General features: G+C 41.8%; 1 protein-coding gene across 5 annotated transcripts in view; it reads left to right on the forward strand.

Annotated features, from left to right (window-relative positions):
- Positions 1 to 12,264, forward strand: part of PEX5L (peroxisomal biogenesis factor 5 like) — a 193,995-nt gene extending 181,731 nt beyond the window's left edge. For all 5 annotated transcript variants that reach the window (XM_072996233.2, XM_072996235.2, XM_078389629.1 and 2 more), the window contains 4 exons: positions 4,731 to 4,928; positions 6,376 to 6,541; positions 6,927 to 7,084; positions 9,724 to 12,264. In XM_072996233.2, the coding sequence (XP_072852334.2) occupies positions 4,731 to 4,928; positions 6,376 to 6,541; positions 6,927 to 7,084; positions 9,724 to 9,928 (727 nt within the window). In that variant the 3' untranslated portion in view covers positions 9,929 to 12,264. The remainder of the gene's footprint in view (positions 1 to 4,730; positions 4,929 to 6,375; positions 6,542 to 6,926; positions 7,085 to 9,723) is intronic.
- Positions 12,265 to 16,639: the final 4,375 nt, after the last annotated feature.

The following is a 16,639-nucleotide window of genomic DNA, read 5'->3' on the forward strand; positions in this document are numbered from 1 at the left end:
TGGACTGCAGTGCAAAATAGGGGTCACTGATATGAAGACATTGTTCCTGTGTACAGTGGTACAGAAGTGGGACTACTCCTGGCATTTACCTGTACAGTGCGAATGTCTTCAGGTGGGATCCTTTCCAGATGCAACATCATGTTCAAAGGCTTCAATTGTGGAGGTCACATGGATGAAAACAAAATAAAAATAAAGAATAAAAAAAGACAAAAACACGGTGGCACATTAAAGACTAACTTTTATATATTTTAACATGAGCTTTCGTGGACAAGTCCACTTCACCAGACATAACAGAAGGAGATATAACATGGCATATATTTATACGTGACATCAAGGTTGTGGTTGGTTGGAAAGAGAGTCAGTGGGTGTTAAATCATTGTGATTATATTGTCTTTAGTAGAAGCTAGTGCTTTAAAGATTACAATGGCAAATTATTACAGTGGTAAAATACCAATAGTAAGATAACAATGCTAGAGTAATAATGATGTTAATCAGATGGGCTACTTGCAATTGTTGATTAACTTTCCCCCTCCAAGCTTTCCTTTGTAATCAGTTGTAAAGTGTGTGAATTGCCCCAGATGATGGATATCCAGGAGAGCAGATTAGAGTCTGTATTAACTTGGAAATTTCTAAGGTGGATCTGTTAAGGGGGGAAATGACATGGAAGTCTCTGTGTACAGAACTGTATCTCCTAAACTCCCGGCAACAACATTTCCACTGTATGTGCAGATATTGGAGGGAGGGCTGCCTGGTCTGTGAAATGGCCAAGCTAGCCTCCTCTACATGGTCCTGCTCCATAGCCTCATGCTGCTTCTGGCAGCTGTAATACCTGAATGTGCTCAACTAATGACAGAATATGATTAGGTATAATTTCATGTGTCTCAGGAAGTTGACGTTAAGCACAGGAGTGGCCATCCTGAGTATCGTCTTAGCTTCATTTAAAAAATTAAAGAAATAAAGTTTCCAGCCTGTCTGATTGTGACAAGACACTTTTCTGTCTGACAGCAATGGATGGTGAAATCTCTGCACTTGCATGAAAATCTGTAGGGTACCGGCACCCAGAGAGTCTTGGCTGGCTTGTGTAGGTCCTTGCCCCCTGCCCCGAAAACGGAATGAGCCATGAGAAATATTTTTTACCAGTTAACTTTGTGGTTCTTTAGACAGTAAGTCATGTCCGACTCTTCATGCCCCATGGACCAGAGTATGCCAGGCCCTCTTGTCTTCCACTGCCTCCTGGAGTTGGGTCAAATTCATGTTGGTAACTTCTATGACACTGTCCATCCATCTGGTCCTCTGTCACCCCTTCTCCTCTTGCCCACACACTTTCCCAACATCAGGGTCTTTTCCGGGGAGTCTTCTCTTATGAGATAGCCAAAGTATTCAAGCCTCAGCTTCAGGATCTGTTCTTCCAGTGAGCATTCAGAGTTGATTTCCTTCAAAATCGATATAGGTTTGATCTCCTTGCAGTCCAGGGGACTCTCAAGAGTCTCATCCAGCATCCACAGTTCAAAAGCATCAGTTCTTCGGTGAATCAGCCTTCTTTATGGTCCAGCTCTCACTTCCATACATCGCTACTGGAAAAACCATAGCTTTGATTATGCAGACCTTTGTCGGCAAGGTGATGTCTCTGCTTTTTAAGATGCTGTCTAGGTTTGTCATCGCTTTCCTCCCAAGAAGCAGGCATCTTTTAATTTTGTGGCTGCTGCCACCATCTGCAGTGATCATGGAGTCCAAGAAGGTAAAATCTATCACTGCCTCCATATCTTCCCCTTCTATTTGCCAGGAGGTGATGGGAGTTTTTTTGATGTTGAGCTTCAGACCGTTTTTGGTGCTCTCTTCTTTCACCCTCATTAAGAGGTTCTTTAATTCCTCCTCACTTTCTGCCATCAGAGTGGTATCATTTGCATATCGGAGGTTGTTGATATTTCTTCCGGCAATCTTAATTCCACCTTGGGATTCATCCAGTCGAGCCATTTGTATGATGTATTCTGCATATAAGTTAAATAAGCAGGGAGACAATATACAGCCTTGTCGTACTCCTTTCCCAATTTTAAACCAATCGGTTGTTCCATATCCAGTTCTAACTGTTGATTCCTGGCCCACATATAGATTTCTCAGGAGATAGATAAGGTGGTCAGGCATTCCCATTTCCTTAAGAACTTGCCATAGTTTGTTGTGGTCCACACAGTCAAAGGCTTTTGCATAGTCAATGAAGCAGAAGTAGATTTTTTCTGGAACTCTCTGGATTTCTCAGCGCATGTTAGGAATTTGGTCTCGAGTTCCTCTGCCCCTTCGCAATCCAGCTTGTACTTCTGGGAGTTCTCGGTCCACATACTGCTGAAGCCTACCTTGTAGGATTTTGAGCATAACCTCGCTAGCATGTGAAATGAGTGCAATTGTATGGTAGTTGAAACATTCTTTGGCACTGCCCTTCTTTGGGATTGGGATGTAAACTGATCTTTTCCAATCCTCTGGCCACTCCTGAGTTTTTCAAACTTGCTGGCATATTGAGCGTAGCACCTTAACAGCATCATCTTCTAAGATTTTAAATAATTCAACTGGAATGCCATCACCTCCACTGTTGTTAGTCATGCTTTCTAAGGCCCACTTGACTTCACTCTCCAGGATGTCTGGCTCAAGGTCAGCAACCACACTGTCTAGGTTGTCCAGGATATCCAAATCTTTCTGGTATAATTCCTCTGTGTATTCTTGCCACCTCTTCTTGATATCTTCCACTTCTTTTAGGTCCTGCCCATTTTTGTCCTTTATCATGTCCACCTTTGAACAAAATGTTCCTTTAATATCTCCAATTTTCCTGAACAGATTCTGGTTTTTCCTTTTCTATTATTTTCCTCTATTTCTTTGCATTGTTCATTCAAAAAGGCTCTCTTGTCTCTCCTTGCTATTCTTTGGAAGTCTGCGTTCAATTTTCTGTAACTTTCCCTATCTCCCTTGCATTTTGTTTCCCTTCTCTTCTCTGCTATTTCGAAGGCCTTGTTGGATGGCCACTTTGCTTTCTTGCATTTCCTTTTCTTTGGGATGGTTTTTGTTGCTGCGTCTTGTACAATGTTATGAGCCTCCATCCAAAGTTCTTCAGGCACTCTGTCCACCAAATCGAGTTCCTTAAATCTGTTCTTCACTTCCACTGTGTATTCATAAGGGATTTGGTTTAGATTATACCTGAGTAGCCCAGTGGTTTTCCTCCTCTCTCAAGTTTAAGCTTGAATTTTGCTATGAGACCCTGATGATCAGAGCCACAATCAGCTCCAGGTCTTGTTTTTGCTGACTGTATAGAGCTTCTCCATCTTTGGCTGCAGAGAAAATAATCAATCTGATTTCGGTGTTGCCCATCTGGTGATGTCCATGCGTAGAGTCACCTCTTGTGTTGTTGGAAGAGAGTGTTTGTGATTACCAGCTTGTTCTCTTGACAAAACTCTATTAGCCTTTGCCCTGCTTTGTTTTGAACTCCAAGGCCAAACTTTCTTGTTGTTCCTTTTATCTCTTGACTCCCTACTTTAGCATTTCAATCCCCTAGAATGAGAAGAACGTCTTTCTTTGGTGTCACTTCTAGAAGGTTTTGTAAGTCTTCATAGAATTGGTCAATGTCAGCCTCTTCAGCATTGGTGGTTGATGTATAAACTTGGATTACTGTGATGTTGAAAGGTCTGCCTTGGATTCATATTGAAATCATTCTATCATTTTTGAGACTGTATCCCAGTACAGCTTTTCCCACTCTTTTGTTGACTGTGAGGGGTACTCCATTTCTTCTATGGGATTCTTACCCACAATAGTGGGTATGATAATCATCTGAATTGAATTCGCCCATTCTCATCCATTTTAGCTCACTGATGCCCAGGATGTCAATGTTTATTCTTGTCATCTCCTGTTTGACCACATCCAGCTTACCAAGATTCATAGATCTTACATTCCAGGTTCCTTGTTGTCGTTTAGTTGTTAAGTCGTGTCCCACTCTTCATGACCCCACGCCAGGCCCTCCTGTCTTCCACTGCCTTCCAGAGTTGCGTCAAATTCATGTCGGTAGCTTCAGTGACACTGTCCAACCATCTCATCCTCTGTCGTCCCCTTCTACTCTTGCCTTCAAACTTTCCCAACATCAGGGTCTTTTCCAGGGAGTCTTCTCTTCTCATGAGATGGCCAAAGTATTGGAGCCTCGGCTCCAGGTCCCTATATAGTATTTTTCTTTGCAGCATCAGACTTTCCTTTCACTTCCAGGCGCATCCGCAGCTGTGCATCCTTTCGGCTTTGGCCCAACCACTTCATTAGCTCTAGAGCTACTTGTACTTGTCCTCCGCTCTTCCTCAGTAGCATGTTGGATGCCTTCCGATCTGAGGGGCTCATCTTCCGGCATCTTATCTTTTAGCCTTTTGTTTCTGTCCATGGAGTTTTCTTGGCAAAGATACTGGAGTGGCTTGCCAGTTCCTGCTCCAGGTGGAGCGTGTTTAGTCAGAAATCTCCACTATGACCTGTCTGTCTTGGGTGTTCCTGCACGGCGGCCTTGGGTGTCCCTGCACGGCATAGCCCATAGCTTCTTTGAATTACTCGAGCCCCTTTACCATGATGAGGCAGCAATCGGTGAAGGGGAGGTAGGTGGGGACGTTCTGTATAGGCATAGTTCAGTTTTCCAGGTGCTGCATTCTGATGAGCAGGCTTTATGCCGAGGCATTGAGAGGGATCTGCTTAACATGGCTTTCCTTTCTTCCACCCATCAGGTGCTTAGATCTTCAGCCAAACAACTTAAAAGCCTTGATGGCCTTGGCGGTGAGTTTCACAAACACCAACCATCAGCAGGAGGCCTGTGAATCACTGAGGAGCTGGATTAAGCAGAATCCGAAGTATAAGTATCTAACAAGGAGCAAGAAAGGCTCTCCAGCGCTGACCAGGAGAATGTCCAAGACTGCCGATGAAAGGTAACAGCAAATGACCTAGAGCTATTATGGGCCAAGTTAGGGACATTTAAATACCAGCATCCTGGACTAATAATAATAATAATAATAATAATAATAATAATAATAATAATAATAATAATAATAATAATAATAATAATAATAATAATAATAATTTATTGTCATTGTAAGTATATACACAGTATACCCATGCAACGAAATTCACAGACACCCAGAGACCAGACACATGCACACACATAACATTCCCCAAACACTCCCCACCCACTAAAAAATTCCCCACTAAAAATACAAACATCTACACCTCAGGCCAAGTAACACAGTCCAACTAATTATTGTTTAAAATTATGTTTAAATAATTTGTTGTTTTGAAGAAGGAAGACTGCTATGTCTCAGGGGATGGGAGAAACCTTTGGAACATTACATTTTCTAGGATGCAAAGAGCTTTGGGAACATACCTAAAGCACACAGCAGCTTAGGGCAAGGGATGGGAAAGACCTGCAGGGAATGCAAAAATGATTGGAGTTCAACTCTCATCAGCTCCAGTCAGCATAGCCAATGTCCAAGGATAGTTGCGATTGTAGTCTCATGGCATAATACCATCTTGGGGGGGGGGCACAGGTTCTCCAAATTTCACATAAGGTCTTTAGAAAATGAAACTGATAGAATTCCCCATCCCTGCAAGCTGAGCATTAAATTAACCCTTAAACTTCCCTATCACTTTGCATGGCAGTTTTTTTAAAATCAGGAGCTGCATATGTGGTCATGCAGACTGTCTTCCTCCTTCACTTCTCTCTTTCTTTTTTGTTTCTACACATGTACACACGCACATGCACACACTCCTGAGCCTCCTGGTGCAGTTGTTGAGCTGCAGTACTGCAGTCAAGCCTCCGCTTACAACCTGAGTTTGATCCCAGTGGGCTCAAGTAACCAGCTTAAGGTTCACTCAGTCTTCCGTCTTTTCAGGGTTGGTAAAATTGAGTACCCAGCTCACTGGGAAGGAGGGCACTGTCTAGCCTGCATAACTGAATTGTAAACCACCCAGAGAGTGCTTTAAACACCATGGGGTGGTATATAAGCAGCATACTTACAAATTTTGTTGATGAATTGCTGCAAGTTAAGAAGTTAGTGTATGTATTTGCTGTTGTATACTAAGTCACAAATATTTTTGCTAACTTGTTAACGTGGCAATTTGCCAATGAGATTTTATGCCAGTTACATTACACCAGAATAAAACTTAATAGCGTTCTGGCCAGTGATGAGAAAAGGAGGTGGATTTGCCGTATTAATCAAAAGAAGCCCACCCAATTCAACACTTTTGCCGTTTCCACATCTGAAATATCCCCAACTGGTAGACTGGATTGGGTTGAGTTAACCTGATATACAAAAAAGTTTTAAGGCCACAGGTGACTACCTCACTCATAAAAATTTGTATTTTGCTGCTCTTATGTAGTTCATTGCTGGAAGAGGTGAAAAAACTGTACCTGGAGGCAGCTCATCAAAATGGTGAAATGATAGATCCAGACTTACAAACGGGACTTGGAGTACTCTTTCACCTAAGTGGGGAATTTAACAGAGCAATAGATGCATTTAGTGCTGCCCTCACTGTTCGACCAGAGGTAAGTTTTATACTTCTGCATTAAAAGTTTTACTTTTGCTGGCCATTCTTAGTTCTTTCCAAAGCTGACCTGCATTAACAAGCTGTCACTCTAGTCATTAATACTTTACTATTTGAAATAGAAGTGTTAATTGCAGGGAACGTCTCATTTTTAAATAGTTTTGTTCCTGTTTTATTTCTGGCCTGCCTACAAATGAATGAAAAGTAGTTTTATAGGGTTATTAATCACTGAGTCATGATCTCATGTTCTATGCTGGTTAATGGAAAGAACAGTTAATTTTTTTTCCCTGCACCAGCCATTAATTTGAAATGGTGATCCAAAACAATAAAAAGATGATCTGTACCAAGATTATGCCAATACTAGAAAACTGTCGTTGTGTTGTCAGGATTATTCATTGTGGAACCGTCTAGGTGCAACCTTAGCGAACGGAGATCGAAGTGAGGAGGCTGTGGAAGCCTACACAAGAGCTCTGGAAATCCAGCCTGGGTTCATCCGGTCCAGGTACAATTTAGGAATAAGCTGCATCAACCTGGGAGCATACAGGTGAGACTGATGGACCCAGTATCTTTCTGTATAAGGTAGCTCTTTCCATCTTTCAGCTGCACTCTGGAGTCAAACAAGATAATATGCCTATCACATTTTTGCAGTGGTTCTCCTCTTTAGTGAAAGTATCAGTAGATAGTTATCATAGTTCATGATTTTCCTTATTTGCACATCTTGCATTTAGCGTGCCTTGTTTAGCCGCCTAGAGTGGTCCGTCGATCAGATAGGCGGGATATAAATGAAATAAATAAATAAATAAATAAAATTGTTACGTGACTGGTGATTAGAAGATAAACAAGGACTTACTTTTCAGGTCTGTGTCTCTGAAGAAATCCCATTGAGTATGGGGAAATGCGTTGATCAGAGGAAATTTGCCTTCCCCATAATGTCTAGTTTGATCCTGAGTGTCAGAAAGCAAAATAGGCTAATACAAGTAGAAAACCATAGTGTCTTATAAATAAACCATTATCAACAATACACACACATATGCATGGCTGTGCATACGTCCCGTGCTTCCCTTGGGAAAAATTAGTCCCTCCCCCATCAATTTCAAAGGGTGCTCATTTTCAAAGGTATTCCACAGCCCTGAAAAAACAAGCAGGATCATAAATGTATCCAGATTGCTTAGTCATTTGGAAGTTTACTGACCATAGCTGACAATTGTTATGTAGTAGTAGTTCAAGTTTATTGTATTAGCTAAAAGCCGTCACAATTGTTTAAAATACAGATATGGTCAAATAAAATCATGATAAAATCACAGACATATAAAATAATAAAAGACCCTTCATATCTGGAAATCTCCCACACAATTGATCACAATGGCTTTCAGAAAATTAGCTTGAATATTTCTGGCCGCTTTAGCGAATAGCGCTGTTCTATATATAACATAAGGGTCACAGTCCAAGAGTAACCTGACCACCTTTATCTGAGGGCTTTCCTCCTGTAGAGCAGCCAAAATGTTACCCAAATGTTACCCTTGGGGGTTTTGATATAGCTGACAGTAAATAGTGGAGAACATCCTTTATCTCACCTGCTCCGACAATTGTTATGTAAATAAATTTCATGGCAGCATTATGCACTATTTACGCATTCTACCCTTGCACACTCTGAAGGGTGCAGCTACCGATCCGTTCTCCCAATGTGCTTATGAAAAGGAACTAGCATTTAACAAAATAAATAAACTATGTGGAAAACAATTTTTAAAAAAATCAAGAAGCCACCATTTCCCCTTAGAAAGATAGATTTCTCCTCACCCCTCTGCCCATACATAGCCAGTACGGTAATTCATTAAAATACAAATCAGAGTGTTTTGAGCCGAAGACAATTATATTTCTGTCATGTTTCCCCAACAGAATAGAAGAAGATAAAGTGAGACTGCAGAGAGAGAGAGAGAGAGAGAGAGAGAGGCAATGGTTGTTTCATAGAGCTGGAAGTGCAATCACTCACTGTTGATTCTACATATCATCCCACTATCATCTCTAATCAGATTAGAGAATTTATTTGTCCCGATTGCAGGTCATAATGAAAAACCATAATGCAATACACAGTAGACAGAACACAAAGATTTATATGGTTGTTGATCATTAAGACAGTTCGTTCACTCTGAACATAAGTTACAGATCCTTTCCTCTGTACACAGCACTGCAAAGGTGTATAAATCCCCCCCTTTTTGTTAGAATCATAGAATTTGGGGCCTAGATTCAATTGTTAGCTCCAGTTAAAACTAAAATACAGAATTAATAAACTGTTAAATGACTTATCCTACTGAAACAGAACAAAGTTGCTACAATTCACAAACTGTTTAAAAACTCAACAGTGACAAAAATAACTGCAACACCCACCCAACCATTCAAAGATCAATCACCAGACCTATCTAAATAAAAATGTGCTTGCCTGCTGGCAGAAGGAGGCGAGCCTAGCCTTCTTCGGAAAGGAAGTCGAGAATCTAGAAGCAGCCACCAGATGTATCCTAGCCAGATGAGGCCTTTGAGGGTGATGGAACAAAGTAAAAAAGGATCTCCTGATCATCTTAAGACCAAAGGAGATTTACATAGGGAGATATAATCTTTCAGACAGCCTGGACCATAGCCATCTCTTTTATTTCTTTTATTTATTTAAAACATTTCCACTTTTCCGCTAAAAAAGTACGCCTTGGCAGCATGCGTCACTAAAAGGACAATATTTTAAAGCAAAAAACAGTAAGTATAGAAATTAAAAAATAATTAAACCTTATATTAGAAACAGAAAATAAAATCAATACTGGACTAAAAACACATTTAAAAGCAATACGTTTGAAAAGTCCTCCCAGGCAGCCAATCCCAAAGAGTCTTCATCGGCTTGTGGAAGGATGGCAAAGATGGGCCCAGATTATGATTTTTTTTCCTACTGGGGTACAAATGGCTTTTTTAGAACAAAAAAATTGTTAAAAAAAATGGGGGTAGTGGATCAAATTTGGATGCAGCCCTTTGATGACTATATAGGAATGTGACACCCCCCCCCCCCGATTTCCGGAGATTGCCCACTTCAGCTCTGTCATATGAAGTCTGAAAAGATGTGTGTAAATGTTCTTGTTTTTTCATGGCGTTGCTGCAAAGGATTTCAGTTGTACCAGAGATTTTTCTTTCCTTTCTATACCACAGAGAGGCAGCAAGCAATTTCCTCACAGCTCTCAACTTGCAACGCAAGAGTCGGAATCAACAGCATGTTCCTCATCCTGCAATTTCAGGTAATATCTGGGCCGCGCTCCGGATCGCTTTGTCCATGATGGACCAGCCAGAACTTTTTCAAGCTGCTAATGTGGGTGACCTGGATGTCCTATTAAAAGCTTTCAACATTGAGCCCTAACATACAGACAGATACACAACACACACACACATATACAACACACACACACAACCACATACACACACATACACACACACATGAAGCCCGCCAAAAATGGGAAAACATTTCATTCTGTACAGGAGAAGAAACATCTTTAAATTCCCAGTTTGATCAGATAATGACAGCTTGGACATTTTTCATCAGAAGGAGTTCTAGAGGATTCCACCAGATTTCCAGGAAAAAAAAACCATTAAAAAGCACAAAACTTTGTAAATATCACCATGCTCAAATGTTCATGATGAATCTGAGTGAGCATCATCTACTAGAACACAGATGGGAATTGAATGAAGCAACCTCATGTGAATGTTCCTTATTACATGGACACATATGTACAAGGGAAGTAAGTTTTGAGCTATGTCTTTAAAACAGCACATGTAAAGAAGCGTCTTGGGCAGTATTTATTAATTTGTTATATCTACTGTCCCGAATCAATGGGAAGTATTCATGGCTTTCCCAAGGTCTGTTTTCCACAAATCAGTATGTGCATGTTAGAGTAGCTGTGTTTCCTCCATCAGTATATTTAATCAGCAACCTAATTTAGAACTTAAAATTAAGTTAACGGTTTCTTTTTTTTTTATTCTGGAGTCTAATCTCATAAAGTCCTCCAGGGTAGAGATCTCATGAGGATTATGCACATGAAGAATTTGCAGGTCAAATCATATATTTTAGGGTCATGTTGAGCAAACATGAATTGTTATTTGCACTAGAGGTTGGGGAAGGTATGTGTAGGGCTGGGCCTAACTGGGCGCCCTGGACAGGTATCTGGGTGCACCTCTATCCCTTCTCCAGATACACCTATTGTCTCTCATAACCCTGCACATCTTTACCATTGAGAGTAAACTTGTTATGGAGCCTTAAGACATGCGTTTTCAGTGATTTTTGGAGGCAAGTTGGGGTGGAAGCACTTGTTGCTACCTGTCACTGTTTGAATGTAGTTTAAACCACTTCTGAAATGACCCCACAATGGTCCAGGAGTATGTTATGCACCAGGTAGGCAACTGCAGTCTGCTTCCTTTCCCTCCATCATACCTCTAAACAACATTAACCATAGGCATAGAACAAAGTTTGGGAAAGTTCTGCTTTTGGACTTCTCCTTCTCCCTCTCCTGCCGGAGGCTGAACTACATTTCCCATAATCCTTCAGCCGATGTTGCTAGCAGTCAAGAGATTCTTTGAATTGTGGTCCAAAAGTTACTTTTTCAGACATCGGCAACAGGGTGTATACAGCAGCTGGCTGCACACTGCTCTGTACAGAGAAGTCCATTGTTCCCATTGCATGTTGCTTTGAGCTGAGCTCAAACTGTTACTAGAATCTATGTACTTAATGCACTTTGATCTTTTTTTTTTTTTCTTTCTTGTGATATTCTAAAAGTAAGGAGGTAGAATGTGTGGCTTTTGTACACTTTTGTCTTTAGGAGCAAGAGATACAGATTCAGCCTTGTTGAAATAAAAGGACCAAATTAGACTCCTTGACGCAAAGCAGGGCTTTCTCCCTTCCTAGGCTACTATTGAAAATGAAAACAGAAGTCATAAATTACAGTCCCCAGGGAGAGGATCTTGCAATCACGCTGCAAGGTCACTGGGAAATGGGAATACTCTTTATAAACCAAGGGGAACTGGCCACGAAGAGGCATGAGGGTGGGATTTCCTATTAATTTCAGTGGCTCTCAGGCAGGCCTTAGAAATGCTCTTTTTCAGACTATAGCTCCCAAGATCCTTGCCATTATGGTTCTGGGAGTTGTAATAAAATAAGAGAGAATATTTTCCAAGCTGAAGTAGAATAGAACCCCAAGGGAATTAAGTGCCTTGAGCAAATGGTCTTCATTTGCTTATGAATTTCAGAAGGGGCAAACCAAAAACGGGGGGAGGGGAGAGAAGACACATGCTGGAGGCTTACTAAGAGGATGTGTTTGAGTGGTGCATCTTCTGGTGTCACGGATGGAAGTGAATGCATGAGGATCACATCCATCCAAGACAGACAGAGAGAACTACGGGAAGAACCCCCCCCCCTTTTTTTCTTTCCTTTTGTTTGAATCAGCAACATTTTTAAAGTTACATACAATGGCAATCATTGTATAAAAGTAGAAAATGGCAGTATACAAGAATATTAAATAAAGTTAATTGACTGCAGCTTCAGAGACCTAATTCATGCTGAAGTGCTTGATAGGGCTAGCAAGGAGCACTGATAAGCACTAGAGCATAGTTTATGTCACTGTGCCTTGGTAAGATGGCAATTTCCACAACCCTGCTCTAAAAATTAATTTGCTGATATATTCAGCATCAGAACTGGATGGCCCAATTGGATTGCATTTCCTAAATAATCTCAAAAAAAAAATACTTAATTTTAATGTTTTCTGTAAACTCAGCCTTTTGCTAGTTTGTTTCTCTCACACTTTCTGATTTTGAACTGAAAGCGCTATTCCTTTACATAGAAAACTAAACGCACCCACATTCTTGCATGTCTAAGACAGTGTTAGTGGGCTTGGGAAAACCCTGACGTTTTCAGAAGTCCAAATGGAATATTGATTTATTCTGTCCAGAGAGAGGAAAAACCTCTGAAAGTTGGGACACCAACTTGAGACGCACACAGGGAACGTGGAACGCTGACTGAGAATAATAACAATAATAATCTCAGAGCTGCAAGGACCTTATGGATCATTGTCCAGCCTCTGTCAAGGAGGCACAGTGGGGAATCAAACTCCCAAACTCTGGCTCTGTAGCTAGATACCTAAACTACCAAGCTATCCAGCAGTTCTACAGTAGTCAGCAAAATCATTATGCTTCCACTTTAATTGTCATGGCTGTCTCCTCCGACTCCAGGGATCTGTACTTTGTAAAATCCTCTGCTTGAAAGCTCCAGTACTATAGTTCAGGGAAGCATACCAGAGCTCTCTAGCAACAAAATCTAATTACTGCATCAAACTCCAGATCTTTGGATTCCATATGCCAGTTAAAGTGAGATCGAGCTGTTGTGATTGTGTTGTGTAGCTATGCTGTGACTCTTGGGAGAAATGGAAAAAGAAGGTTGGAATGGAATAAATGGAAGGGGATCCTGAATGTTTCTTTGTATTGCCTACTTTTCCCCCCCTAAATTTAAGAATGGCCTTTGCACCTGAATCAAGTGCAAACTGGGACAGTGCTCTGATTTTCAACAGTTGGTCATCATTATTATTATTATTATTATTTATTATTTATTGAATTTATATCCCGCCTATCTGGACTATAAGTCCACTCTAGGCGGCTTCCAGCATACAATAAAAATAAAATACAATTAAAAAACATGTGCATAAACATAAATAATAATTACAATCACAGCAGACAAAAGGAATATAAGGAAAATTAGAAAAGGAATCAGGAATTGATTGGAGGGAAGGCCTGGATGTATAACCATGTTTTTAGTTGAGTTTAGTTGAGTTCATGGGTCCTCAAGAGGGAAAGAGCCTATCACAGTCTTCCCTTGCTCCTCATCCCCATCATTAGGGGATGAGAAGACCACTGATTTGGCTGTGTACAAAGATTTCATGTCAGTGAAGCATAACAGACTGGTAGGTAATCTCACGCCCTGCTTCTTCTCACAGAACCACCACACTAAGGCAAGCACATTCCGGTATAGACGGCAGAGAAGAAAACCATTCACTCTTAAGAGGCAGCTATATGGCACAGACAGCAGTAAAACTGTAAATACTCCAATCCATCATGCTGCTTTCTTTCTACACTGCTACTATAAAGCTCTCTGCAACCGTTTGTAATATCAGTGCATGCCAGGTGGAAATGGCCATTTATTTTTATGGCTTGTGAACCAACATTTTTGCTGCCTTTTTAAAAAAAATTACTCATAAAGTCTAGATGTGATGGTTCATTGGCAAGTCTGAAACAGGGGGAAGAATTTTGTATAGAAAACCAGAGGTATTTTGCATTCCTCTGATAAAGCAGAGGAATTAAGGAAGAATGCTCTATGGCAGTGGTCCCCAACTTTTTGGGGGCCACAGACTGGCTGGGGGGGAGTGAGCTCCATGTGCAGGGGGGCTGGACACCCCCCGTGTGGCCACCATGAAACGGCCACCGCATGGGCATGCGGTGGGGGGGTGGAGATCCGTGTCTGCGGCCCTATTTCAGCAAGCCCACGGATCAGCACCTGGTCACGGACCGGGGGTTGACGACCCCTGCTCTATGGACATGTAATGCTTAGAGCCCATCGGCATGATCTGAAACCAGACCCAGCAAAGAGGATAAGACTTGCAAAAGAGAACATTTGGCTGGGTCAGTCCATGCAATATCAAATGCTCAAGTACCCTCTGCTTTTTTAAAACTAAGGAGCCAGCAGGGTTTATTTCTGTTGGTACTCTTCCTTCCCTAACCATGTGCTCAAATGACAGTGGCTCCCCTAATGTTGCCCGAGGAGGGCTCTTACCCTTGGTGTCAGTTGCAACTTCCCTCTCTAACAGAGACACATTAAGCATAGGAGTGAATTGTGGCACTTCCAACATCTTCTCCAGCTTGGACTCTCAGGAGAGCTCTAATGTGAAGACAGGGAAACACAGTCTTTGCCATGCCTCACCTAGCTAACTTGTCTTTGGGAGAGGATCAGGTTCAGCCAGAGAGAACGCCAGGGCAGAAGAAGAATTTTATGGCCCAGCTGTTAGTGCTCTCCCAAAAGCTCAGAAGAGGGCAGAGGACAGTCCTATCAGGGAGGACTTTAAAGGATGAAGGAGGCCTGGCAGATGTACTGGCCATTTGCTTGGTGGAGCAACACTGGCACCGGCCTTGGAAGCAGAGACACAGATATGCAAAGGCCAAAGGGGTACCTGATAACCAACCGGAAGCAACTGACACCTGGGGGAGGCATGCTAAGAGCTGTAAATCCAGCCTGAGGACGAAAGACAACCATCTTAATTGAGCGTTGTCCAACACTGTTCCTGGCTGCCCCGGACTCCTTGCGACTGCGTGCAACCTGGATTGATTGATGATGGTGCTTTTATCTGTTCCTTGTTCGACAAGGGGAATGGTTTACTGAATGGACCTCTTGACTTGACCCTCAGAATTCTGAATGACAGCTCAACGCTTGGCAACTGATTGGCCTTGACAGTGCATTCCTCCCCCTGTGCTGCCTGCCAACATTACGGCCATTGGTCTTTATGCTAGGACTCCTACAGCAATTGGCTACCTTTGCTGCTTCCCAGTTCCTCATCTCCCATGCTCCATATCTCACAGGGACATGGTTTTGCTTTGAAAGAGGAGGACAGGATGGGGGCCAGGTCCCTTTCCACCCTCTCTAATGCCAATCCAGAAAACAGCACATGCGCCTCATGCTCACACACAACTGATAGTGAAGAGGTTCTTCCCTGCCTCTCACGTGAACTGTCTGAATGGTGTGTGGGCTTAGTCTATCGTTGTGTTCCTTTCCCTCCACATCTGTTGGCTTATGCAATAATGCTTGAGGTTTCTCTGCATTTCCAAGACAGGTTGGCACAAGGAAGCAGCCTCAGGAGGCAGTTTTCCATTGCAGAGAACCATCTGCTACTTTGCGCTGTCTTGTATGGTTGTTGCAGTTTTCTCCTACCGTGCCCAAATGCTATTTCCAGGCATTCGTCTGGAGCAGACGTAGGCAACAGCTTGGGCCCATTTGACTCTAGATGGGGCAGGAATTCAATATTAACAGAAATTCAACCTTTTTTTTTTTCCCTCCGTTCTCATTTCAGGTGTCAGTGGCCCACTTTTGTGGGTCACAGTATTCCTGTTTCCCACGGGTTCAGCAACCCAGTTAAATAACCTCGCTATTTTAGCAGCCCTTTCTTTTCCACTGATTCCAATTTAAATGATGAATCCCTTCTTTTTATTTTTATTTCTGATGAAGACACTACTTTTATAGCTAGCTGGAATACATATAGCAAAATTGATGTTTTAAGTAAGCAAATGTATCTTCCTCTATATTTTAAGGAGTGTTTTTTTTTGGTAATACTTGTAAACAGTACTGAAAAAATACATAGCCTCAGGTATTTGCATCTTGCATGGAGTCATATTTAACATGCAAAAGCATGCTGTTAGTATAAGTGCATGTAAACAAGGCACTCTTTAAAATGCAATAGGGGTGGAATGCACGACTCAACGCTTTTTAAACAGTCAATAAGAGTGCAAACTGAACATGCCAAAGAGCATGTATTTCTTAGGTAAGTGCTATGGAAAGATAACCCCAAGTTAGCAAAGGAGTTTGATAACAAGGGGATTAAAGTGTTCTTTGGTTGGTGCACAGGAGACACAGAGGTGGCAAGAAAAAAGGTGTTTCCTTCATATTTGGCAAGAATTAACTGGCCACCTCAGGTCGCAACTTTGGCAACTCATTTGTTGTTCTGTGCTGCCAAGTTGCTTGTGACTTAGAGTGACCCTATGAATTCATGACCTCCAGAAGGTCCTGTATTTAGCAGCCTTGCTGAGATCTTGCAAACTAAAGGCTATGGCTTCCTTTATTGAGTCAATCTGTCTCATGCTTGGTCTTCCTATTTCCCTACAGCTTTCCAATTTTCCTAGCGTTATTGCCTCTCCTAGCGAGTCTTCTCATTATGTTCTCAAAGTATGATAAAATCAATTTATTTGCCAGGCCCAGAAACTAGGTATGTAAATCTTCTGGTTTTCTTGGCTGATTGTCAAATTCTCCTGATTGTCTGATTTCCCCTCT

This window comes from Pogona vitticeps, chromosome 3, assembly GCF_051106095.1.
Source record: "Pogona vitticeps strain Pit_001003342236 chromosome 3, PviZW2.1, whole genome shotgun sequence".
Lineage (NCBI taxonomy): Eukaryota > Metazoa > Chordata > Lepidosauria > Squamata > Agamidae > Pogona > Pogona vitticeps.